The 23,807-nt window shown below is 33.4% G+C and overlaps 1 protein-coding gene across 11 annotated transcripts in view; it reads left to right on the top strand.

Annotated features, from left to right (window-relative positions):
- KTN1 (kinectin 1) overlaps nucleotides 1-23,807 on the top strand; it is a 117,615-nt gene that overhangs the window by 75,814 nt on the left and 17,994 nt on the right. For 6 of the 11 annotated variants that reach the window (XM_082386449.1, XM_082386450.1, XM_082386447.1 and 3 more), the window contains 16 exons: nucleotides 4,277-4,311; nucleotides 4,730-4,820; nucleotides 5,512-5,580; nucleotides 6,199-6,236; nucleotides 6,917-7,007; nucleotides 7,157-7,225; nucleotides 8,331-8,368; nucleotides 8,928-9,018; nucleotides 9,095-9,163; nucleotides 9,635-9,672; nucleotides 11,002-11,092; nucleotides 13,006-13,074; nucleotides 14,155-14,192; nucleotides 15,679-15,769; nucleotides 17,782-17,868; nucleotides 21,115-21,204. In XM_082386449.1, coding sequence (XP_082242575.1) covers nucleotides 4,277-4,311; nucleotides 4,730-4,820; nucleotides 5,512-5,580; nucleotides 6,199-6,236; nucleotides 6,917-7,007; nucleotides 7,157-7,225; nucleotides 8,331-8,368; nucleotides 8,928-9,018; nucleotides 9,095-9,163; nucleotides 9,635-9,672; nucleotides 11,002-11,092; nucleotides 13,006-13,074; nucleotides 14,155-14,192; nucleotides 15,679-15,769; nucleotides 17,782-17,868; nucleotides 21,115-21,204 — 1,095 coding nt within the window. The remainder of the gene's footprint in view (nucleotides 1-4,276; nucleotides 4,312-4,729; nucleotides 4,821-5,511; nucleotides 5,581-6,198; nucleotides 6,237-6,916; nucleotides 7,008-7,156; nucleotides 7,226-8,330; nucleotides 8,369-8,927; nucleotides 9,019-9,094; nucleotides 9,164-9,634; nucleotides 9,673-11,001; nucleotides 11,093-13,005; nucleotides 13,075-14,154; nucleotides 14,193-15,678; nucleotides 15,770-17,781; nucleotides 17,869-21,114; nucleotides 21,205-23,807) is intronic. The other 5 variants (XM_082386454.1, XM_082386455.1, XM_082386452.1 and 2 more) reach the window with 2 other exon arrangements.

Here is a 23,807-nt window from a genome sequence, read left to right as displayed (position 1 = left end):
TATTAAAGGTGCTGGTAATTCTTAGTTTTAAACAGAGTACCTGGATCTTTTCTTTTCACTTTTATTCTATACTACAAATGATATTCTTCATCATTAGACAAGAGTAAAACCATTAGCATTAATTTTTTTTATTTCCCCCTTAAGGTAACATGATAGCCTAAGAATTGCCTAGTTTCCTCTAGTTTCTTTCTTTTTGGGGGGGGCGTTTGAATTGTATTTTATTAAAAAAATTTTTTTTTATTGAAGTATAGTTGATTTACAATTGTGTTTCTGGTGTACAGTAAAGTGATTTATATATATATATATATATATATATATATATATATATATTCTTTTTCATATTCTTTTCCATTATGGTTTATTACAGGATATTGAATATAGTTCCCTGTGTTACACAACAGGATCTTGTTGTTTTAATTTCTTTCTTATTGAATCAGCCTTCTGTCTACTATAAAGCTTCTGTGTACTTTTAAATATTCTGTTAACATAACTTTTAGCATGAGATGAATTCTTTTTTTATGAAGAGTAGTTTTATGAAGAACAGTCCACAGAACAGAATTTCATAGCCACATTTTAAATTTTATTTAAAAGAATTATTTGATAAGAGGGGAAACTCACCTTTTAAGATTTGCTCTTTGGTAATTCTTAGAATTTTTCTTCTTGTTCCGAAAGCTCTTTTTTTTTTTTTTTAAAGTAGTCTAGAAAGCATATGACTGTGACGTTATGTTTTTGGTTGTCATTGTGACTTCTCTCTCTGATGATCTTAGCAGACCAGAGAACCAGCTCTTTGGTTTTTCCTCTGGTCATTTTTATTGCCAATGCTAGTGAAGGAAGAGATAAAGATTAGCATAATTTTAATTTCTTTCATTTCCACCTTTCTTTAACCCCTTCCTACCCAGCAGTCAGAATTCCAAGTGACAGTTGAGAGATGAACAGTTTAGTTATGTAAAATCAGTCTCTTTGCTCCATGGATTTTTATCCTGGAGGGAAAAATTGAGCTTATTGAAGCACAAACCAATAATGGTGCCAAGTTTTTGTTGTTTCTTTAGGTGTAGGAAGCAGAAAGACAGCAAATATCAGGTAAGGTAACCTGTTTATATACTAGAGAAGAGAAGACTCCATTTGGATGTAGGCCTGTGGATAGATCATACAAATAAATCAGTTACTGAGATCTCATTTCTTCAGAATAAAATAATACTTTTTGCGGGGGAAGGTCCTGAGGTGTCTCATTTTTTTTTTGAGCATCTTGACTTTTTAGCAAAGGAACAGCATGACTTTTTACTAGTAGTTTTTTAAGATTCAAAGATAAAGATTATTAAGTAAAAACTGTAGCAGTAGGAAGTTTTTTTCTTTTGCCCTGCAGCCTGGTTCTGTTTTATTGCAGAATAATTCATTGTTGTATGATGTAGTTTTGAAAGTCATCCAGGGAGGAGAAAATTGGATTGGATTAGATTAATAATGTATAAAGGTAAAATATTGGATAGATAACTAAATTGGGTCGATTTCATGCAATTGAACATTCAGTGAGCAATTGACTAAGAGTACTTGTTAAACTGTAACCTTGTTAAAGGATATTCATTCCATTAAATTTTTACTAATGGAGAGTATGCTAGGTACTGTGCTACAATGCTAAGGCTACAGAGATGAATGAGACTTGGTTCTTGCCCCAAGAATATGGTTTAGTGTGGAGATAGGTGTACACACAGAAAAGTGTGATGAATAAAATTCTTCTTTTGAAAAAATTTTAAACTGTGTACAGGTTTAGAGGAAGAGATAATTCTATCTGAAGGAGAGTAAGGGTGAAGAGGTGCCACAGAGAGGGGACAGCTAAACCTGATTTTGAAAAATAGCCAAGAGTTTGCTAAACAGCTAAGGGGCAATCCAAACTGAGGGGATACAGTGTTAAAAGTCATGGCAGTGTGGCCAAATTGGCATATTCAGAGCATATTGGCATATTGTGGAAGTGCAAAGTATGAGGTGTTAAGGGGAAGAGAAAGATTTGCTAGGGCCTAATCATGAAGGACTTTGTAGGCTGTGTAAGGACCATGAGCTTGATCTAGAATGTGGGCATGCTGCTGAAGGATGTTGAAAGAATGAATCAGCATTTTGTCTAGTATTTTAAATGTATTATTCCGGTAACCATGAGGTGTTTGAATTTATGTGGTAGTGAAGTATGCAGTACTAAAGGTGTAATACAGCTAAATGATCAAGCTGTGTATAACTAGGACTTAATAGTGTTGTCTTTTTTTAAAAATTGAGATACAATTGACATTTTAATTTCAAGTGTGCAACATAATGATTCTACATTTGTGTTACTGTGAAATGATCACAGTAAGTCTAGTTAATGTCTGTCACCATACATAGTCACCTACTTTGTATTGTTTTTATGTGAGATGACATGCATCAAAAATAAAGATGGACAAAAGCCATCTTGATGAAAGATTTATAAACTTACTGCATGGTTTATTTTTCACAATTTATAAACATGATTTAATGTACTTTTGACAGCTCCTATCTCCTTTCTGATGGTAGGAAAGTTTTTTTTTTCCCATTCGGAAGTTCTCCTGTACCTCTCACAATGGAGTCCTTATGAACTCTAGAGACAGGGAGAAGAATTAGGGTATTGTGATATTTGAGATGAGTAAAGCTGAGGACCTAACCTAAGACATTGAAGAAAAGGGGGTTAATTTTTAGAAATATGTTATAAGTGGAATCTTATGACTTGGATTTGGTAATGGAAAAATTAATAGTATTTGTGAAAAATGGTTGTAATAAAATTGGAAAAAAATTACGAAACCAGCAAAATTAGGAGAAAGCAGGTAGGGAATGGGATGGGTAGAAGAGAATGTTGAAGGGAAAAAGACCCCAAACCTGTTTTGTCAGGTTGCTTAGCTGCCTGAAGACATAGGAATGCTGAGGGGGAAACCTTGCTTCTGGACACATAGTAAATTATAACATTGAGGACTTTGTAAAGTCTTTGTAAAGTGTATGGGGGGGATGCTAGAAGGATGGGTGAATGGTTGGGATCAGCTCACATGTCATGTTTTAATGTAACAAGGAGAATACGTTCTTGTGTTGCTTCTGCACTTTACAATCAATTTTATTTTATTTTTTACTTTTATAAATTTATTTATTTATTTATTTTTGGCTGCACTGGGTCTTCGTTGCTGCACGTGGGCTTTTCTCTAGTTGCAGTGAGTGGAGGCTACTCTTCTTTGCGGTGTGCGGGCTTCTCATTGCAGTGGCTTCTCTCATTGCAGAGCACAGGCTCTAGGTGCGTGGGCTTCAGTAGTTGTGGCACACGGGCTCAGTAGTTGTGGTTCGCGGGTTTAGTTGCTCTGTGGCATGTGGGATCTTCCTGGACCAGGGATCGAACCGGTGTCCCCTGCATTGGGAGGTGGATTCTTAACCACTGCGCCACCAGGGAAGTCCCTACAATCAGTTTTAAAACATTCTGTATATTGGCTTAGGTGGTGTTTATGTGAAATCTACATGTTAAAAATTCATTGAATTGTACACAGGATTTGTGCACTTGCCTTATATGTTAGTTTAAAAAAAAAAAGGGAACAAAGCCTCCTTCTTGGCCTGCAAGGCCTTAGAGCCTTGGCATTTTAGATTTGAAGAATTAATGTAAAGGAGGGGCAAATTCTCTTCTTATCCTTAATACTTCCTTTATAGTAATTAAAAACATACAAGGGACTAGTTCATTTTTGCCAGCCCATTTTATACTTCATCTTTTTCTGTGTCTTTTGTGTAGCCTCGTCTTTTCTGTCTTGTGTTTTCTTTTCTTTTTTTATAAATTTATTTATTTTATTTTTTAAAATTTTTGCCTGCGTTGGGTCTTCATTGCTGCGCACAGGCTTTCTCTAGTTGTGGCGAGCCCGGGCTACTCTTTGTTGCGGTGTGTGGGCTTCTCATTGCGGTGGCTTCTCTTGTTGGAGAGCACGGGCTCTAGGCATGTGGGCTCAGTAGTTGTGGCGCACGGCCACAGTTAGTTGCTCCACGGCATGTGGGGTCTTCACGGACCAGGGCTCAACCCGTGTCCCCTGCATTGGCAGGCGGAATCTTAACCACTGCGCCATCAGGGATGCCCCTGTCTTGTGTTTTCTGAATTCAGTAATTCTTTAACTATTAGCAGTCTTCAAACATGGATTATCTTCCTAAATTTTGTATCTAATTAATACTAATAGAATTCCATTTCTGAAGTAGTTTTACCTCATGCAAACTTGGTAAAATTAATCTTATTTTTTTTTCTTTTTTGGTGATTTTATTTTAGCCTAATAAAGATGTTTTGGAGCAAATGGAAAGATGGTAAGAGATTAAATTTTTAAAAAATATTTTGATGACTCATTTCTACCAAGTTTGAGATAGCAGAATTATTAACTATATTAATCTAAATTCTTAAAATTTTCTTTGTACTTCATAATGGAAGAGAGTGGTGTACTATTGATTGATTTGGAATTACATTAAGTTTGTGGGTGTCATGTGTGGCCATGATTTATTTGTTTAGGCTAGCATGTAGGCATGCATTACTTGAATACATTTTAGTTATTGGTAAAGAGGGGCTACCCTTGGACCATGACCAAAGATCCTTAGAAACCTGTCTAGAATTGAAAGTTTATAAGGAACAATGGGCATAGGAGTTGATCCATGTAAAGTATTTATTTAGAAATCATATCATTTTCTTTGAAAAATAGTTCATACATGTGTTTTAAATTTATAATTTCAGCATTCAAGAAAAAGATGAGAAGTTGAAGACTGTAGAAGAATTACTTGAAACTGGACTTATTCAGGTGGCCACTAAAGAGGAAGAACTGAATGTAAAGAATTTTGTATATTTGTTTTCCTTATGATTATTCAGTGAACATGAAGCAGTTTTACTGTAATGTGTAATATTTTTCCCATACCTTTTATTTACCCACATTTTATGAATTTATATGGTGTCCTTTTTTCATTAAATTTAAGATTTTTTTATAAATACAAAAATGTGTAGTTACCTATAGCATTCACTGCCTTAATGAAGTAGATATTATTGTTATGGTTTGTAATATATGCTCCCCCACCTCCACCCATGCCCGAATTATAACCAAACAATAACTAGTTATAAGAATAACTAGTGGACTTGATAAGTTCATGAAATAGTATTGGAGGCCATAGAATGGAGAGAATGCAGTTTTATTTTATGATTATCATTAGCCTTAATTAACTTAATTTGGATAGGATTGCTGGAAGAAATAAGGTAAAAGGTGTATTTGATTTTAGAGAGAGAAGTGACTTGACAAGTGGTATACTGTGTGGTTTTCAGGTTGTGGAAACATAGGTAGAAATACTTGTGAGGGTAATTGAACTAAAGTCCATTTGGCTAGCTCTGGAAGTTGCAGAATTGTAGACATATAGAGCAACTGAGATTTCTGGGCCTTCAGAGAGGAAAAGAAGCAGCTAGAGAAAAATGAGAAGCTAGCTTTTTTTTAGAAAATAAAAGTATGTTGTGCTTATGTGTCTTTGAAAAAGGCAATAAGAACAGAAAATTCATCTCTGACAAAAGAAGTTCAAGACTTAAAGGCCAAGCAAAATGATCAGGTAATATATTTAGCAGATCCTGCAACCATTCTCTTTTAAACGTTGGGCAAACCTGTTATCAAATATAGCAGCAAGCCTTTTTTTGTTCCTCCCTTCTCCAACATGGAATTTGTCAATTATAGTTTTAATCTGTGAATGATTGGTGACTTGATTGTCAGTAATAGAAGCTGCAATTTATTAAATGCTTACTTTATGCCAGGCACTGGATAGAGTATTCTAGGTAGGATGTCATTGCTTGTTACTATAGTGATAAAAGGTTTTGAATATACATATATAAAGTAAGACTCTAAATAATAGTAAAAGAGGTTACCTGAAGTTAGGAAATTTCCTATTTTCTCCTTATCTGGTTAGAATCATTGAGTCAATAATTTTAATATTTATCTATTGGTTTTTCTTTTGACCTACACTTACCATAAGTAGCTTTAAAGCTACTTACTTTCAAAGTGCTTTTCATTTTCATAATTATGACATTTAAAAAAATCTAGAAAGGATTACTTCCCAGGTTTACTTTTCCCGGGTTTTGGTGTAGTGGAAAATTTAAAGAACAACATACTTTTCTGTTTATGACCCATTTATATTTTGAGCAAATTACCAAGTAGGATACCTTCCTATTTCTAGGTTTCCTTTGCATCTCTAGTTGAAGAACTTAAGAAAGTGTAAGTAATGACATTATTAAACTGGTCTTTTTCTTTTGGTCCAATTTTATTAGTGCTCATAAATCTTGTTTTATTGTGCAATTAAGATGGCTAGGAGTTTTCATTGCTGGAATAAGGAGACTTAGCTGTGCTTTCCCAGTGCAATGTGATTGTTAAAAAATCAATTTCCATGATTGACTCCATTTATTAACTTGTGGCATCAAATTGTTAATTTTCTGTTTCTGCACCAGGAACTGTTAACGAACAGGTTATATTGGATAGAGATCAGTTCCTTGTATGTGTTGTTTTCTTGAAGTGTCTATAAAGTTTAATGCCATAATTGTATGTAAGTTCTGCCATAGCTTTCAGAGCCCTAGAAACCTATATTGTTGAGAGGAACTCAATTCTCCCTAGTATTCTTTGGGGTGCAAATCTTATATTCCCTGTGCACTTTGGAAACATGTCACCAGCTTCTCCTTGCGTGCATAGGCTTCAGCCATCTGGTAGTTACTGCTTAATTCTCATTTAGGAAGAGCTTTAAGTATTTTTTTCCCCTTCTGTCTGCAAAATATGGTTGCTCTTTTACTTAAAATGGGAAGAGTTGATTTGGTACTATTCATGATTTGGTACTATTTTTATATCTTAGTTGGTATATCTTGATGATTTCTCCCCAAGTTTAATATTGCATTTCTTTATCTAAGGATCCATGAAAAAGATGGAAAGATCAAGTCTGTGGAAGAGCTTCTGGAAGCTGAACTTCTCAAAGTTGCTAATAAGGAGAAAACTATTCAGGTATTGAGAGAGAGAAAACTTACGTTTTGCTTTTTTGTTTATCAATTTTAGTGAATACCATTTAATTTCATGTGTTTGTCTGTACATTGCATTTTATGTCAATTTCTGTGTTTCCATTGTCCAATCTTGTCTGTTTTGTCATTGTCAAGGATTTGAAACAGGAAATAGAGGCTCTAAAAGAAGAAATAGGAAATATCCAGCTTGAAAAGGCTCAACAGGTAAAAATCCCAGAGCCATAGCATGACAGATTCATTAGTGTATGTGTATTAATGAACTATTTGGTTTTTTTCTTGTTACTCAGAAGAAAACTTTTAGTAGTGTGCTGTAAGTATATTGGGTTATGTGCTTTTTATTATTTTTGCCTGATTTGAGAAAATGTTCTTAATATTTTAATCAACATATCTTTTAACTGTTTAAAGTTTTTTTCTGGAAAGTTTTCTATATTAATGTTTCATTTTAGTTTGCCAACTTAAGAAAACAAAACACTTTGGTAAACCTTTTTTTTTTTAACTGCATGTTCCAAAATATTTTGTTATAGACTATGTATTGCTCAACCTTTGCCTATAGAATAAAGTACAGATTTCATTGGGGGATTTCAGAGGTAGATGTGGTTACTGGAAATAGATGGGTGGTTTTGGTGAATATAATCTGATAAGGTTTGATTGAAAAAAGTGGTGAGATTGCATGGAAGAGATGATTCATTCATTCATCCAACCAACAGATTCATTCAGCAATATTTATTCAGTTCCTCCTACTTATCAAAGTACTATGTTAGTGGTTGGAGATAATGTGTTGAATGAAATAGGGTATGAGGAAAAGATTAAACTCTTAATATAGACTGAGAGTTCAGGAAGGTCTCCTCCTGAGGAACTGACATTTAAGCGAAGATCTGAAGGGACTGTGAGAAGGCAGTGGGGAATAAAAGGTACTATTGAACTGTGTGTGGTAAGAAGAGGAGATTAAAGGACAGTATAGAGTACTGTTGAGTAGTTGGCCTTGAAGACTGGGAAGAAAAAGCGCTCTGACAAGGTAGGGAGGTATGTGGACAGTTAATATTCTAATTTTCACAGTTTAAAAAAGTATCACATTGTTTAGACTTATTCATAACCATATTCCTTGTCTCTTCTACCCCCCCCACCCCCATTTTTAATTTATTACTCTTACTGTCATTGGAGTCAAGAGAAGGTGAAATCAAGTCATCTCATTTTGGCTAGGTCTTTGTAATTTGAAGTGTGCACATTTTAAGGTTTACCATAAAGCCTACTAAGGTAAACTGAAAGGATTATGAATTGCTTTTTTTCTGCTTCTTTCTTTATATTTTAGTTATCTATCACTTCTCAAGTTCAAGAACTTCAGAACTTGTAAGTACCATTTGCCTCATTTCCCTTTAATATCTCTCTTCCACAAGTTAAATATAATTATAATGAAAATCATAGCTCCTTTTTATTTGATTTCAAGTAATATTTTAAAGAACATCAAATTATATCTCACAAAGGCCTCAAAGTCTTAAATTTTTCATTAGGATTTAACCTGTAGGTTTTTTGATGGGAATGGGGATAGAGTGGAAGTCTTATTTTTCTGCTTTATGATCTGAATGTGACCTTCAACTGACATGTTGCTCTTTGCCCATTTTAATAGCCACTGTGAAACTGGTTATATATTTCATACCCAAACTAGTTGTGATAAGCTAAATTTGCTGGTATTGACTTAAACAGGGTGTTAAGGGGTGGGAGTAGAGCTGCTGCTTAATTTGATATCTCCAAAATCTTATATGCCTTTATACTTAAAATATTTATTTTTTAGTTTATTTAATCAGTTTGGGTTATGAGTACAACCTAAAATACACTTTTCCAGTCTCCAGTATTTTTGCTTTGTTTAGTCATGTAACATTTTCATTGATAGTTCTTAACTTATTGTTAGATTAAAAGGAAAGGAGGAACAGATGAATACCATGAAGACTGTTTTAGAAGAGAAGGAGAAAGACCTAGCCAACAGAGGGAAATGGTTACAGGTGAGAAGTTAAAAACAATAGTAAACACCTTTTTTATACTTGAGTATCACTTTTATTTAGACCTATTCTTTTTCAGGATCTTCAAGAAGAAAATGAATCTTTGAAAGCTCACGTTCAGGAGGTAGCACAACATAACTTGCGAGAGGTATAGTATTAACAGATTACCAGCATATTTTATAAAACATGAGGAATCTTTATTTTGCTGTACTAGGAAATAAAGAAGTTAATATGTTCTCTGAGTTTTTTGCCATAAAAATTACTGTTGTTTTGTTGTTGATAAAATAAGTTAACTTTTATCCCTGTCAAGTCTACTACTGCCTCATTTGTCAACCTAAGTCTGAAAGAATTTCCTCTCCTTACTTTTTCAGATGGAGTCTTATTCTCATTTTTAAGTGTCTGTGTTTAATTGGTGTATTAATCTGTAATCCTTTAACAAATAGATATTAACAATTAAGTTAAATAAAGAAAATCCATTCTTTGTTTTATGAATGGCCCAATCTTAAATTTACCACATATAATTGTGCTTTTATTTTCCTGGTGAGTGATTCTATAGATAATATATTGTAGAACCTGATCTTTTTGATGTTATAATTAAAAATGTGAATCTGTTTCTTAGGCATGTTCTGCCTCACGATTTGAAGAACTTGAGATTGTGTAAGTATACTTTTAGCCAGCATTTTAAAGAGGAACTTCTCAATATTTTCTAGACTGTCCTTGAATATTATGATGAGTTTCTTCTAAGTTATTAACTTTCTTGTTAAGTAGAAATTATAGTCCAGGGGCAAATAAGTTAAATCTCTGTTTGGTATAATAAAACAGAGGCCTTTCAAATGCTTTCTGATACCTAGAGACTTTATCTTTTCCAGATCCTTCAAATGCATTTTCTGAGATACTCTTTCTGCTAATATAGACTGGTTGGTTTTATTTAAGTTTTCTCTCTCTCTCTCTTTTTAAATGAAGTATGTAATTATTATAAAGAGAGGTTAAATTTATTTCAAATCAAAATCATTTTTAGTATTTGAAAGAATAACATCTCTGAATTAACCAGAAGATAATCTTAGCCATAATCTTGATAATGAATATTGAATCTTTCTATAAAAGTAACTTGCCTTTGGGGCAAGTTGTATCAGTTAATGCTGTGCCGATTAGTAAAAATACTGAATCTGATGAGCATAGGAGCTATCAGTCTTAATAGATGTTATCCTAGAAAATTTTTATCCTATGAAGTCTGTTTTCTTAAACTAAATCAGTCTACAGTGGTAAGAAAGGTATCTGTACTTCATTGTTTTGGCCTTCTATCAATTACTTTTAAGAGATTTTTCCTTTGATGTAATCTCATCAGTCTTTATTGATGTTTAAGAAGTGACCCTTTGAAACTGTATCTTTAAAAAAGTAAGATATTGAAGATATTTATTAGGTCATTATCTTTATGGAGAAAAAGGAGATGTTTTTATTGGCACTAAGATTGCTCATATGTACAACTAACTGTTTATCTTATGGGCATTGTATAACTGTCAAGGTGCTTTTGTATCATTTGCTAATAGAAAGCTTAGGGACAGGTTTGAGGCCTATTTGTAGTAGGTATATAGATCATTAAAGTATGATTTTAGATTTATTTCTACCTCACATTAAAGAAAATTAATATAATATTTGGGGGGGCATTTTTAGGTTTACAGAAAAAATTGAGAGAGCAGTACAGAGAATTTCTGTGTACCCTCCTTCCCCATTTTTCTTCTTATTTACATCTTGCATTTGTGTGGTAATTTGTTACAACTGATGAACCAAATCAATATATTGCTATTAACTAAAGTCCATAGTATCCATTAGGGTTCACACTTTTTGTACCTTCTAGGGGTTTTTGACCAATGTGTGATGACATGTAGCCATCATTACAGTATTATAAAAAAAGTTTTACTGTCCTGAAATTCTCCTGTGCTCCACCGATTCACCTAACTAAATATAACGTCTTTGTAAAAATTCTAGGTTGAAAGAAAAGGAAAATGAAATGAAGAGATTAGAAACTGTGCTGAAAGAAAGGGAGAGTGATCTTTCTAGAAAAACAAAGCTGTTACAGGTAAATATGTTTACTTAAAATTATCACGTGAGTTACTGTCTTTGCATATTTGAAAACAGTTTTAACTACTACAAAAGAAAATTGAATACAAAATGACATTCCCTCCTACCCAGACACTGGGTCTCATTCCTCAGAGATAACTACTATCAATTATTTATATATCTTTTGAGCAAGCGCCCATGCATAAAATGTGTGTGTGTGTGTGTGTGTGTGTGTGTGTGTGTGTGTACTTAATAGTTTTTAAACATATCGTATTTAATCATACACAATTTTGTATTTTGCTCCCCCCACCCAATTAATAATGTTTTTGAGGTCCTTCCACATAAGCACATTTTTATCTTTAACGTTGAATGGCTTCATGGTATTCTTTTGTATGATTGTATTATCACTTATACAACCAGTCCTGGTTTATGGATACTTAGATTATTTAGAGTTGTGTTTCCTGTTACAACAGTTTTATGGTGAATATCCTTACACACATATTTTCAATACTTATGCTACTATATCTGTATTTATAATTCCTACAAGTGAGATTTTGGGTTTTATGCAGAGGGTTTTTTTCCTTTTTGAAAGTGGTAGTTTTAAAATAGAAAATAGTATCTCTTCATCTTCATGTAGTTAGTATTGAAAGTCCTTACAGAACATTGTTTTGAAGAAATAGGAAATTTTAGGTGTCTGCACTGTCTCAGATACTTGTGCTCACATTTCATGCTCCAAGGGTTGGTTCTGTCACATTCCCTTTCCTTCCCAAGTAGGTTCATTTTAAATTTTGTCAGATAATGCTAAATTGTCCTCCAAAGTGTTTTTACTAATCTATACTCTCCAACAGACTAAATTACAACTAAACAACTAAATTGCACTAAATTAAACAACCAAACTACAACAACTAAATTACACTCTCCAACAGAGAGCCATTTCCTTTTCATCCTCTTCAACACCGATGAAGATGAAAACATTGGATACTATGCTTGAAAGATGGTCAGATTATTGTAATTTGCATTTGATAGAGAAGTTAAGCACTCATCATTTGTATATGAATTGGCCTGTAATTTTTCCTACATTTTCCCCTCTGGGTTGATTTTTTTCTTACTAGTTTATAAGATCCTTTTTACATAATAAGGAAAGTTAGCCTTCTGTCATGTGAGGTGATTTATTTTAGTCTTTCTTTTGACTTAATCCCCGCGGCCCCCCCACCCCACCCCAACTTTGGAAACTTTTATGTACTGAAATGTAAGTAGTTTGCTGAGTTTGAAATGAAAGTAATCTCTCACTCTATGATCATAAAAATGTTTTCACATGTTTTCTTCTAATACTATGTTTATAATTTATTTTTTTTTGCTTAGATGTTTTATTCACATGTAATTTATTAGAGTAAGTTATAAAAATAGCATTTCAACCTTAAAAAAATAAAAGACTAGCCACATTATTAAATAATCGATTATTACTTGGCTGTAGTGGCTCCGTCCCCTGCCCCGAACATTTAGCAGTATTTGGGGACGTTTTTGGTTATCACGGCTGGCGGAGGGGTCCTACTGCATCCGGTAAATGGAGGCTGTGGATGCTGCTGAACGTCTTACAGTATGTGGGCGGCCCCCACAATAAAGAAAATACGGCCCAAAATACCAGTAGGACTTGCCCTACTGATCTGAGGTGTCACCCTGTAGTAAATTCTGACATGTGTTTGGGTCTGTTTCTGGATCCTGTTTTCTTCCATTGAGACATACCCACTCCCAGGCTAGTACTGAATAATTGAATTATTCTAATTTTGTAATATATTTTAATATAGGGCTTATTACACCCTTTAAAAATTGTTACTGTTGTAGAATTTGCCTGGTTTGTATGATACGTTTTAAAGCTTATATGGAAAATAAAAGCTCTGTCCATGTGTTCATGTTAAATTTTTGTTTAAATAGGAAGCACAAGATGAAAACAAATTGTTTAAATCCCAAATTGAGGAGCTTAAGCAGCAGAACTACCAACAGGTAGGTACTGTTAGATGCCTTGCCTTTTATTTATGTGGTAAAAAATTTTATGACTCATGACCGTAAGTATTACCATTTTGCCTTTTCATTGAGAATAAAGTATGTGTTGTTTTATTTATAAGTGTTTATCAAATTTCCTAAAAAACAAAGCAGTTTGCTATGCCATAGCCAAGATAAGATAATCTATAATTTATAAAGTATACACAAATAATATTACTATCTATTTTCCAGCTCTGTTATATATCTGTGTGTGTATGTTTTCAGATCCTTTAGAAGGCCTTTCTTATTAGCAAGTCAGGTAAAATCCTGTAGAGGTTAGTTTAAAAACATGTGTATACCCTACTTCCCCTTTCTGCAAATAAAACATCTATAATTGGAGAGAAACTAAGAAATGTGTGATATTATAAGTAATAGTTTACCACCATTTAAAATACTTTTTCAGAGTATAATTCTGCTTGGTAAAAATAAAATGTGTGTTTTTTAAAAAAAAAAATGTTAACCAAAATATTATTTAAATTAATTTATGTTATGAATGTATATGGATGAACTCGGAAGTATTTTGAAGGACAAAAGAATTAGAGTCCTTGTCGACAAGAAGTTTATAGTAGTTTCGTTTGGGAGATTGTAGTCATCAGGAATAAATACCATATGTGAAGGGCTATGTATCTTTAACGTATTATGAAAAATTAAATTTTTGTTATATGCAAGTTAACTAACTTTTCCTACTTTTCCTTCATTAATGGTATTTTTTTGACTTTTGGAAGCTTAGTGTAGTCAAATATGAATTATGCATTATGAAAATTTAAGGTATTAACTCAGTGCTTTGCACATGATATGGAATTGATAAATATTTGTTAAATGAAGAGTTTAAGAATATGGTGACAATGAAGATTAGATTTAGCACTCAGTACATTGTATAAATGTGTACATGTTTTTATTAAAATTACTTTTTGATGGCATATAGAATATATGATATTTTTACCTTTGGTGTCATCTCAGTTTATGTCTGAGAACAGATTTAATTTTTTTGAAGTCTTCTAGAAAGCTTTGTTTGAAAATAACATTTAACTGTTTTAATAGGCATCTTCTTTTCCCCCTCATGAAGAACTATTAAAAGTGTAAGTAATAATTCTTATTCACAGTTTGGGAAGTGGCAACTGTTTTTATTAACTAAACAGTTCTCAGATAAGCAATTTAATGTAACTGCAAATGCTCCCCTAATTTTTACAGTTCTATTTGGATTTCTTGGACTGTAGGTCAGTAGAGCTTAGCTGTGCCTTTGGCTGAGCTAAATGTATCTTTTATGGTATTTGGATTTCTTTGAACATTTTGTTGAGGGTGATACTGGTTTTTCAGGCATTCAGAAAATATCTAATCACATTTAACTATATTTTGAAGCCTTTACTGATTTACCTTAAATTATCTCAATTATCCTCCTGATATCATTGTGGAATTGAATGGTGCACATTTTGGTTTAGCTTCTGCATTAAAAAAGCAAATCTCGTAATCTTTATGGTTACTCTCTTTTAAGGAGTTTTTTCTTTTAACTGAAACATTTTTATTGTGGGTCTGTATTTTTCTCTAAGAGGCTGCGTTTAAGGTCATTTCAGATAAGTTGGTATGTTTCAACATGTTAAATGTCAACCACATGAAGTATATTCAGTGATATATCTGTATGTTCTTCCATCTTGACTTGTTTACACAGTTGGTAGTTTACTAGTTTAGAATTATTTACTATTAAATTGAGTCTTGAGTTTGACTGTATAGAGCAAGGGTCAGCAAACTTTTTTTATAAATGGCCTGACAGTGAATATTTTAGGCTATGTGGGCCACGTAGTGTCATATTCTTTTTTTCCTTTTTTCCCTACAATTCTTTAAAAACATAAAATCATCTCTTGGCTCAAGGGCCATACAAAACCAGACTGTGGGTCATGCCCTGAACCCTAGTTTGCCAACCCCTTATATCGAGCCTTATTCTTAGGGAAGAGCGATTTGTACTTTAATTTTCTACCCAAGCCTCCTCTCAGCTATAACAGAATCAAATTGTGACTCTTTGCTATTTCTTTCTGCATTTCTGGGAAGTAACTAACTCATTTGATAGAACCAGAAAAACATGAATCCCAAGACTGTTATGAAAATGAAAAGAGAACACTTACCTCACGTTAATATCATGCTTTTATTGTGGGTTAGCCACTTAAAGTCATAATTGATTTCATTACCTTCTGGAAAAAAAAATATTTAAGGAACTGTGTCTACATCAGTTTTTACTCTTCTGAAAATAGCTACTTCACTGCCCTAGATAAAAATAGAAGTGACTACAACTACAGCTGTTCATGTATTCATGAACTGTTTCTTAGGGGATGATTTCTCTTTAGCATAAGTGTCAGTATATCATATTGTAAAAATATATTTAAAAGTTTATTTCTGAAAATAGGAATTCATGGATAGGCTTTCTGTGGTAACTGTGGTTAAGCTTAAAGAGTTTGCCTATTAGGTTAATGCATTTTTCAAAGCATCATCTACTTGCTGTTTTTATTGTAGTAACAAATAATATGTTCACTGTTTACCTAAAATATTGTTATATATATTCATGTTCTGGTTTAGAATTTCAGAAAGAGAGAAGGAAATAACTGGTCTCCAGAATGAGTTAGCTTCTTTGAAGGATGCTGTTGAACACCAGAGGAAGAAAAACAATGTAAGCAAATCTTTATCAGAATAAAGCTTTTTATTATTATTATTTCACTGAAATATCATGGTTAAGAATTTTTTAATCAACTTTTACTTTAGATTTCTTAATCTTTGTAGGAAAGTACTGTTTTGTGTGTAGGTTTTATGAGAGGATTATTGGGGAAATCACTTTATTAGAGAGTGGATTTTTTTAATGAATAAATGAAAAGTCCATTTTGTACATGTCTGAATATCATTTTAAATGTTGACGTTACAATTATTACAGCTACAGATTTTTTTTTTTTTAACTATAGTTGACTTTCTGTTAAACTTTTATCTGGAAAAATTACTCTTTCAGCTCAGTATCTTAAAATTAAAGGTTTTTGTTCTTATTTTGATTGGGCTAGCCTTTTTGTAAGCTGAAAGTAATGCCAGTATTCAAACCTAGTATTTTCAGTAATTAAATGTCTTTCAAAGTCTTCTGGCACCTCCCTTTTTAAATTGAGAGGTGTTTCAAATTTTGGTAACTAAGCATATTAGAGGGCTCAAAACCTGAATACATTTAGGTTAGAATGGAAGGGATAGTGAAATATTGACAAGTAGTAAATTTAGATGAGTTTCTTAAATTCTCTCTGACCAGAGGATGACACCTTTAAGTAGAATGCAAGCGTTCTTGTTAGACGAGGAATTTTTGCACACAAAAGTATCATTGTTAAGACTTGAGCAAGGTCAGAAATGTTATTGAAATCTAAGCGGGTATTTTCTAATGGAAGCTAATTTTTCAAAGTTTGCGTTAATTTGTTAATTTAACAAGTTGACATGTTCCTGCTCCTCTGAGTTTGTCAAAATTAGGTATGTGAATTGCCCTTTGTGTGTTTGTGTAACATTACTAATAGTATTGCTTGGCCAGAAAACCTAAGCTGAATTTGCCAGTATTACTGTTACCATCTTAACTGTGTTTTATTATCGGGATTCTGAGATAAGGAAGGTATAGTAATGCCAGTCTAATGCCTCAGCAGCAGCAGTGCTGGAGGCACTGAAGTGTGTGAAAAGAGCCAGGACACTGGAGGCCAGCAGACTGCAAAGTCAGTCCATTCTAGTTCTGCCCCCTCATTTGCTGTGTACACTTGGTCACATTTATTAACCTACCTGAGCTGTGGTTTTGCCATCTATAAAATGGGAATAAATACCTCTTAGGGTTGTTATGAGGATTAATGAAAATTTATGTGACATGCCAAGTACAATGTTGGGCACATAAGTAAGCATTCAGTAGATGGTGATTATTGGCTTTAGTTTTTGTTTTTAATCTGTTTAGATTTCTAAATCTGAAGAAAGGCTGAAATATAGCAGATTGTCCTTATTAGTATTTGCTAATGAAATGCTGTTAAAATAGATCTTTCAGAACTCAGTTTCCAAAGGCCTCTGTTTCTCTTTCTAGCCTCCTCGTTTGCCTTGATCAAGTAGCTCATACAGTTCCTGTCAGGTTGCTTTTTGGTATGCACATTTGACCATGCCAAGAAAGATAGAGAAATACAGTGAATTCCTATGTCATTCCTAGGTAGACTTGAAATGTGTTAAATCAATAAAACGTATTTAGAGAAAAAACTGTTACGCTGCAGTGGAAAGTCCCATGAGTGATATTGGGTCCTGTTTAAAAATCACACGTAAAGCTTTTTGTAATACTTGTGTATTTGTTCTGTCCTTAATTCTCTAATATTCGATGTACCTGAAATTATATTTGTAATCTTGGTTTCTGTGTTTACTTTTGAATGCTTTTTCTTCTTTGTTATGTGTGCATAGTAATTACTTTAAAGCTGGCATATTTGGTGTGTATACTAAAACATGGGAAGTGGGCATCTTTATTTTCTCATTCAAACTTCTAAACATTGCTTTTTATTTTTTTGCTAATATACATATTTTCCCATTGAAATAATTTTGCAGTAAGCAGCAGTTAAATGCAGTGCAAAATACTGATGAAGCAAAAAGCAAAAATCTTTCAATAATGGATAAACTGAAATCATTCTTTCTAAAAATGATTAGGACCTTCGGGAGAAAAACTGGGAAGCAATGGAAGCATTGGCATCAACTGAAAAAATGCTGCAGGACAAAGTGAACAAGACTTCCAAGGTTGTAATGCTAACTCCTAGAAACAATCCACTGAACAGAGAAAATCTGCAGCTTGTCTTAAAATCAGACTAAAGCATTTAATTTTACTGCAATTTAAATATAAAATCTCCTTATCATCCACATTTATCACCTCTGTCATCTCTGCTTTTTTTCATCTACTCCTTGAAGCTTTAATTTTGGGCATGCTGTTTTGTTGTGATTAATTGATTGTTTGAGCTTTGGTGATTACTGCTTCAAGCTGATGAGTCTCAGGAAGCCTATGCTACCCATGTAAGCTCTTGTTAGACAGAGTGTATCTCTTGGGTTGATTAAGAGAACTTGGTGAAAACCCTGAGCCAAAAAAAAATCTAACTGAATTAACAAACACATTTGAGTACCTAGAATGCACCTGTGATGCACAGTGGACTCTCCAAGGTTCTTTGAGGCACACCAAGATGACTCAGACAAGGTGGAAAATGATAAAAGTCTTCAGAAGTACAAGGATGGGATCAATTCTGGGTGTGTTATTGGGGATGCTTCCTTAGAAGAGATGGAATTAAAATTAAACTTTAGATTTTGAAGTATCTGGACAGTAATGATGCACATTTTATGTTTAGTATGGAATATTAATATAAGGGATAATCCTCTTGACCAGAGTATGTAAAGTGCTCCTGAAACATATATCCCCCTCTGTCTTAAAAACAATTAAGGATATTCTCCCCGAGTTCAAGTTGTTCCATGGATTTAAAGATTTCTAATGAATTGTAATCGAGAAGTTGTTTTTAAAGATTGAGAGGAATAAATGTGCCAGTTCAGGTCAAGCACTTTGAAAGTTCCTACCAAGAATAAATGTGGAGCAGAATTACTGAATTTCATATATGGGTTAAAGTTCATTATGTTATTCAGTTCAGCATTCTGTAAGTATTTTGTGTGCTAAGGTAATATGCTGAATTTTGAATGTAAGTCTTAGTGACATTTGAAGGACTTCTTTAAAAGCAGAATAGAATTTTAATAAATTTTTTTATCAATCATGTTTGTAGTTATATTTCCTTTAGTGTAAATGGATTTGTATTTACTTATATACTTACTCATCAGGCCCTAATTTTCACTAAAACCTTAATTTGAGATATCTGGCAGATATTGGGACCAGAGAAATCTAGGCCAGAGAGTAGAAAAATCTAGGCCAGGTAGGACGTTATTGTTTCATTGTCAGTGGTTGCAGTCAGCCCTGTCAGCAGTGGGGGTTCTGTATAGTTTCTCATTGTTTCTATAACTTTGTTTTTCACTGTTAAGAGCTACCTTTTAGCTTTATTTTGTTAATGAGGCTGGTTATCTAGAAAGTGCTAAACTCTTAATGTCATGCCATTCCTACAAGAAGTTATGTGCCACCTGTCATAGGCATTCTTGCATATATATTATGATGCCAAAAGAAAGCTAGAATTTGTTTCATCATGTGTTTGGTGGTGAATATAAGAATTTATCTATATTTCAGAACTAATCACCAAGTGCATGATGGCTTCTTGCATGGCTGATGATCTACAGAGCATAGACTTTATACTCCTCTATTTTAATGGCATTTAGACAGTCCTCAGATAGCATAGGTATAAAATGATGTTGATTGACCCCTGACTACAGGTTGTGCTATAAGGAGTAAATGTTCTTGAGGACCTACTATTAATGACAGGTTCACATGAAAGGTACTTCACACATGTTACACTTAGGTAAAGATAGTAAGGAAATTATAATAATGCAGTTTTCAATATTAAAGTGGAATAGAAATTGCTATCCACAACCAAACTACTATGTCAAATGAAAACTTTTTACCTAAAATTGCTAGTACATTTTTGTGCTTCTTAGTTACAAGTTAGACACCTATTTCCTTTAGTTAGATTCTTTTTCCCTTGGGGAATTTTCAAAAAAGTTTCTGTTCCACAGTGTCTCTTTTCCTGATTTTCTTTAGAGATTGCTCTACCACTTCTATGGTCAGATGATAAAAATGAGCTCTTCATTGTTTCTGAATTAGCAGTTAATCATTTTCCTTAAATGAGTGTACCTTATTTTATGCAGTTAGGTGGATGTATCCCTGAAAAATAGTGGACTTTACTGAGTTATTGAAAATACTCCATTAAAACATCCATTTTTAAAACCCTGCCATTAATCCGAATAAAGTAACAGCTTTTTGTGTGTACAGAATATGATTAATCTCTAGCTTCTTATTGTGTAACTTTAGATTTTCATGTTATTAGATTTTCTTAAATTGAAGCGTGTGCATCTTAAATCCATAATAGATTTGAAAGATCGATTTAAATGGTGGGGGAAGATAGGGTTGAGATCTTGCTAGCTTGCTTGCCTTCTTGTCACCTGTTGAACTTCACCAGTGTTTTGAGATGATTTTCTTGGCTTGGTTTAGATGTGCATTTTTATATATGTCTTTTTTGTTTTTTAATCTTGTAGAGATAGTTTGAATATTCGATTTTTATTTTTCGTGTGATCAAATCATTACCCTAATTTTGACAAACAATGCTTTTGAGTTAATAACTGATACCCATTAGACTTGGATTTAAAATCACCAAATCTAGACATGCATTTGTGATACTTATCTTTAAATTTAACAGCTGACAGAGTCCATACACACATGCCAGAGTTAGTCTTCTTGACAGCATTGGTGAAGTAGTACACCATCGATTTTTCCTCTTTCTCTTTACTCTTTTTCCCATATGTACACCTGTCAAATTTTGGTGGTTCTTTTTTTCCCCCCCTATGTTTAGCATAAATAGCTTCACCTGACCTTGAAACTGGAAGTATCAAAGTTGCCATTTTAATTCCATGGTCCATCAGTGATGCATTTTTTGGAAAGAGATTTGCCAGCCTGATAAGCCTCAGTTATGTCACCCAGATGCATATTTTTTGCATGTAGTTTGTTTTAGCTGTAGGAAGTATTTTTTGTGTTTTTTTTGTGTTTGTTTTTTGAATTGTTCCTGGAGGGGTATCACTTGATGACAAGGAAAATGTCCATATTGTCAGATATTGCCTTAGTTTGATTAATATAAGACATTGTTACTTAGGGTGCTTTTGAGATTTTGCAGATTTTTTCTTATGTAAGCATTTTGATATTTCAGAATGGGAAATTTGAACATTTGTCAGTAATAAGAAGAATTTTTAAAATATTAAGTCTTTTTCTTCCCTTAGAGCTTAAAAGACTGTAGCTTTTTTTTTTTTTTAATTCTGTAATCTTGTAAGTTTGATTTGGTTCTTCTTCTGCTTTAGGAAAGACAACAGCATGTGGAAGCTGTTGAGTTAGAAGCTAAAGAAGTTCTCAAAAAATTATTTCCAAAGGTGTCTGTACCTTCTAATTTGGTAAGATTAATTTATTATTTTTTAAAACATGACGTCCTTATCATTATTCAAGGAAGTTGTGAATAAGCAGCATTTGCACTCTGCACTTGGTTTTAGGGTGCACTGATCCCTCAGTCTTTCTCACTTTTAACCTAGGGTGTTTTAAGTAGTTAAAATCAATAACTTGGTTCAAAGACATTTATGTTTTTTCAGTTGATACTTTGTTGTAATCTATAAAATTTACATGTGAGACATATTATTTAGAGGATCATAAACATCATATTTGGGAAAGAAATATTTCTTCATAAGTCAATAGTGGTTAATAAGTCAGTAATGTTCTTAATGGCTTTATTCAAAATAGAACTTAATTTTAAGTGATTCCGTCTTAGTTTTAGGAACACTTTATTTTTAAATGTATTTAATACTAAGAACCAGGCTATTTTTATTTCATAACTTAAGATTTTGGTCATCTGTTAACTTCTTCAAGCAAAAGTCTTAAAGATGATATAGAACAACTTGCTTTATTTGAGGTTGTATGTGTTTTAAATGGGAGAGAAAAGTTCCCTCCATTCAGAGAATTAATACAGTGAATACTTGAGGGCAGAGAAAGCCAGTGAGTGTGCATGTAGTTTTCTAAAATGGTAGCATAGGTCCTTTTTTCTTTTAGTGGGAAGTTGTATGTATGTGTAGTCAGAAGCAGAGAGAGTAGCGTAATGAGCCGGGTAAAACAGTATCTCACTTCAGCCATTACCAATATATCGCATGCATTGATGCACGGTCTTGTTTTACTTCTAGCCCTGTACTTCCTCCGTTATTTTGAAGGAAGTCAAACATCAGAGCATTTCATCTGTAAATATTTCTAAAAGATAAGGATTCCTTTAAAAAATACTATTATTATATTTTTAAAAAATTCTTTATGTCGTACATCTAGTCAATATTTGGATTTTTTCAGTTGTCATATAATGTATTTTAATGAAATAATGACTACTTATTGTAGTTTGTTTTAGTCAGGACTCAAATAAGGTCAACCTGTGATTGATTTAAGACGTCTTTTGGATCATCTTTATTCCACGGGTTCCCTTTTATTTGTCAGCACACCCCCTTGCCCACCTTTTTTTTTGAATGTAGTGGTTTCATATGTAGTTTCCCAGTCTGGATTTAGCTGACTGCATCCCAGTAATGTCAGTATGTTCTTCTGTTCCTTGTGTATCCCATAAATTGGTAGTCAGTGGAGGCCTGATTAGATTCAGGCTCAACACTTCAGGGGTAGGATGGGTGGAGGCAAGACTACTTCATGGGCAGTGTTGTGCACTTCCATTAGGAGGTGCATCTTGTCTGCTTTTGCTTCTTTGGCCCATTGGAGCTTATTTAGGCTGGCTACCAAATCCTTTTGACACAGGACTGCTAAACTTTGGTAGCTTCTTTGCTTTGTGGTGTGACAAGTAGTTCCTGATTTATTGTGTACACTTCCTGCCCCAAACTTGGAATCAGGATATTTCTCAAGGAGAGGGCTGTGGGTGCCCGGTGTGATGTAAGTAAACGTCATGGCCTGTTCTTTGTGCACTCTGAGTTAGCTGCTTGCTCTCGTAGGTTTTATCTACATATCGTCTGCGTCTAACTTGCACAAGAAGCAAAAATTCTTTTGTTTCTGTTGTAACTGTTGAGGATATATTCAGGTTTGATCAGCTTAGTAAATATGGGTTGAGCTGATGAAATAACCTGTGCTGGGCAATATGAATAAATTGTCAGTTCTAGTGCTGTTCTTACATTGAACCTAGGAGAAAGGGTTGCTCTTCATATACTTCATATTTTTTCCTTTGTGGCCATAAGCTGTTTTTATTTCTTTATTCCTACTTTATATTTTATTAGTGGAAATAGAATTGGAGGATTTATTTGGCAGTATTTTATGAGCCAAAAGAGTTAATAATTTGTATTTCTCTTCTTTAAAGATTGTATAAGATCACCAGAATTAAAAATTCTTTTTAATGTAACAAATTCATTCTTAACAGCAATATTACCCACCTTTAACCACCAAACCATTTCTGACACTATAAATATTTATAAATCACCATAAGACATGAATGATGATATTTGGCTTTTGTTCATCCACTTGTTAAAAGTTGAATACTTCTGCATGTAGTCTGTATTTAAGAAATATATTAAGCTTTCTGTGTGCTACCTAGGGTCTAGCATTTTAAATTTTTAGAGATATGATGGATAATAAACTATTTACCTTAAGATAATAAAGCAATAATAATTAAATTTAATATTAAGTTAATATAGTCAGTAGACATAAAAGGGCTTTTATACATGAAGTAATTTTTTTTTTTTTTTTTTAAAAACACTTTTATTATTTATTTATTTATTTATTTATTTATTTATTTATTTATTGGCTGTGTTGGGTCTTCGTTTCTGTGCAAGGGCTTTCTCTAGTTGTGGCAAGCGGGGGCCACTCTCTTCATCGCGGTGCGCGGGTCTCTCACTATCGCGGCCTCTCTTGTTGCGGAGCGCAGGCTCAGTAGTTGTGGCTCACGGGCCTAGTCGCTCCGCGGCATGTGGGATCTTCCCAGACCAGGGCTCGAACCCGTGTGCCCTGCATTGGCAGGCAGATTCTCAACCACTGC

The sequence above is a fragment of the Balaenoptera borealis genome (genome assembly GCF_965194805.1).
Source record: "Balaenoptera borealis genome assembly, chromosome: 3".
Lineage (NCBI taxonomy): Eukaryota > Metazoa > Chordata > Mammalia > Artiodactyla > Balaenopteridae > Balaenoptera > Balaenoptera borealis.
This window is presented reverse-complemented; position numbering and strand designations above follow the sequence as displayed.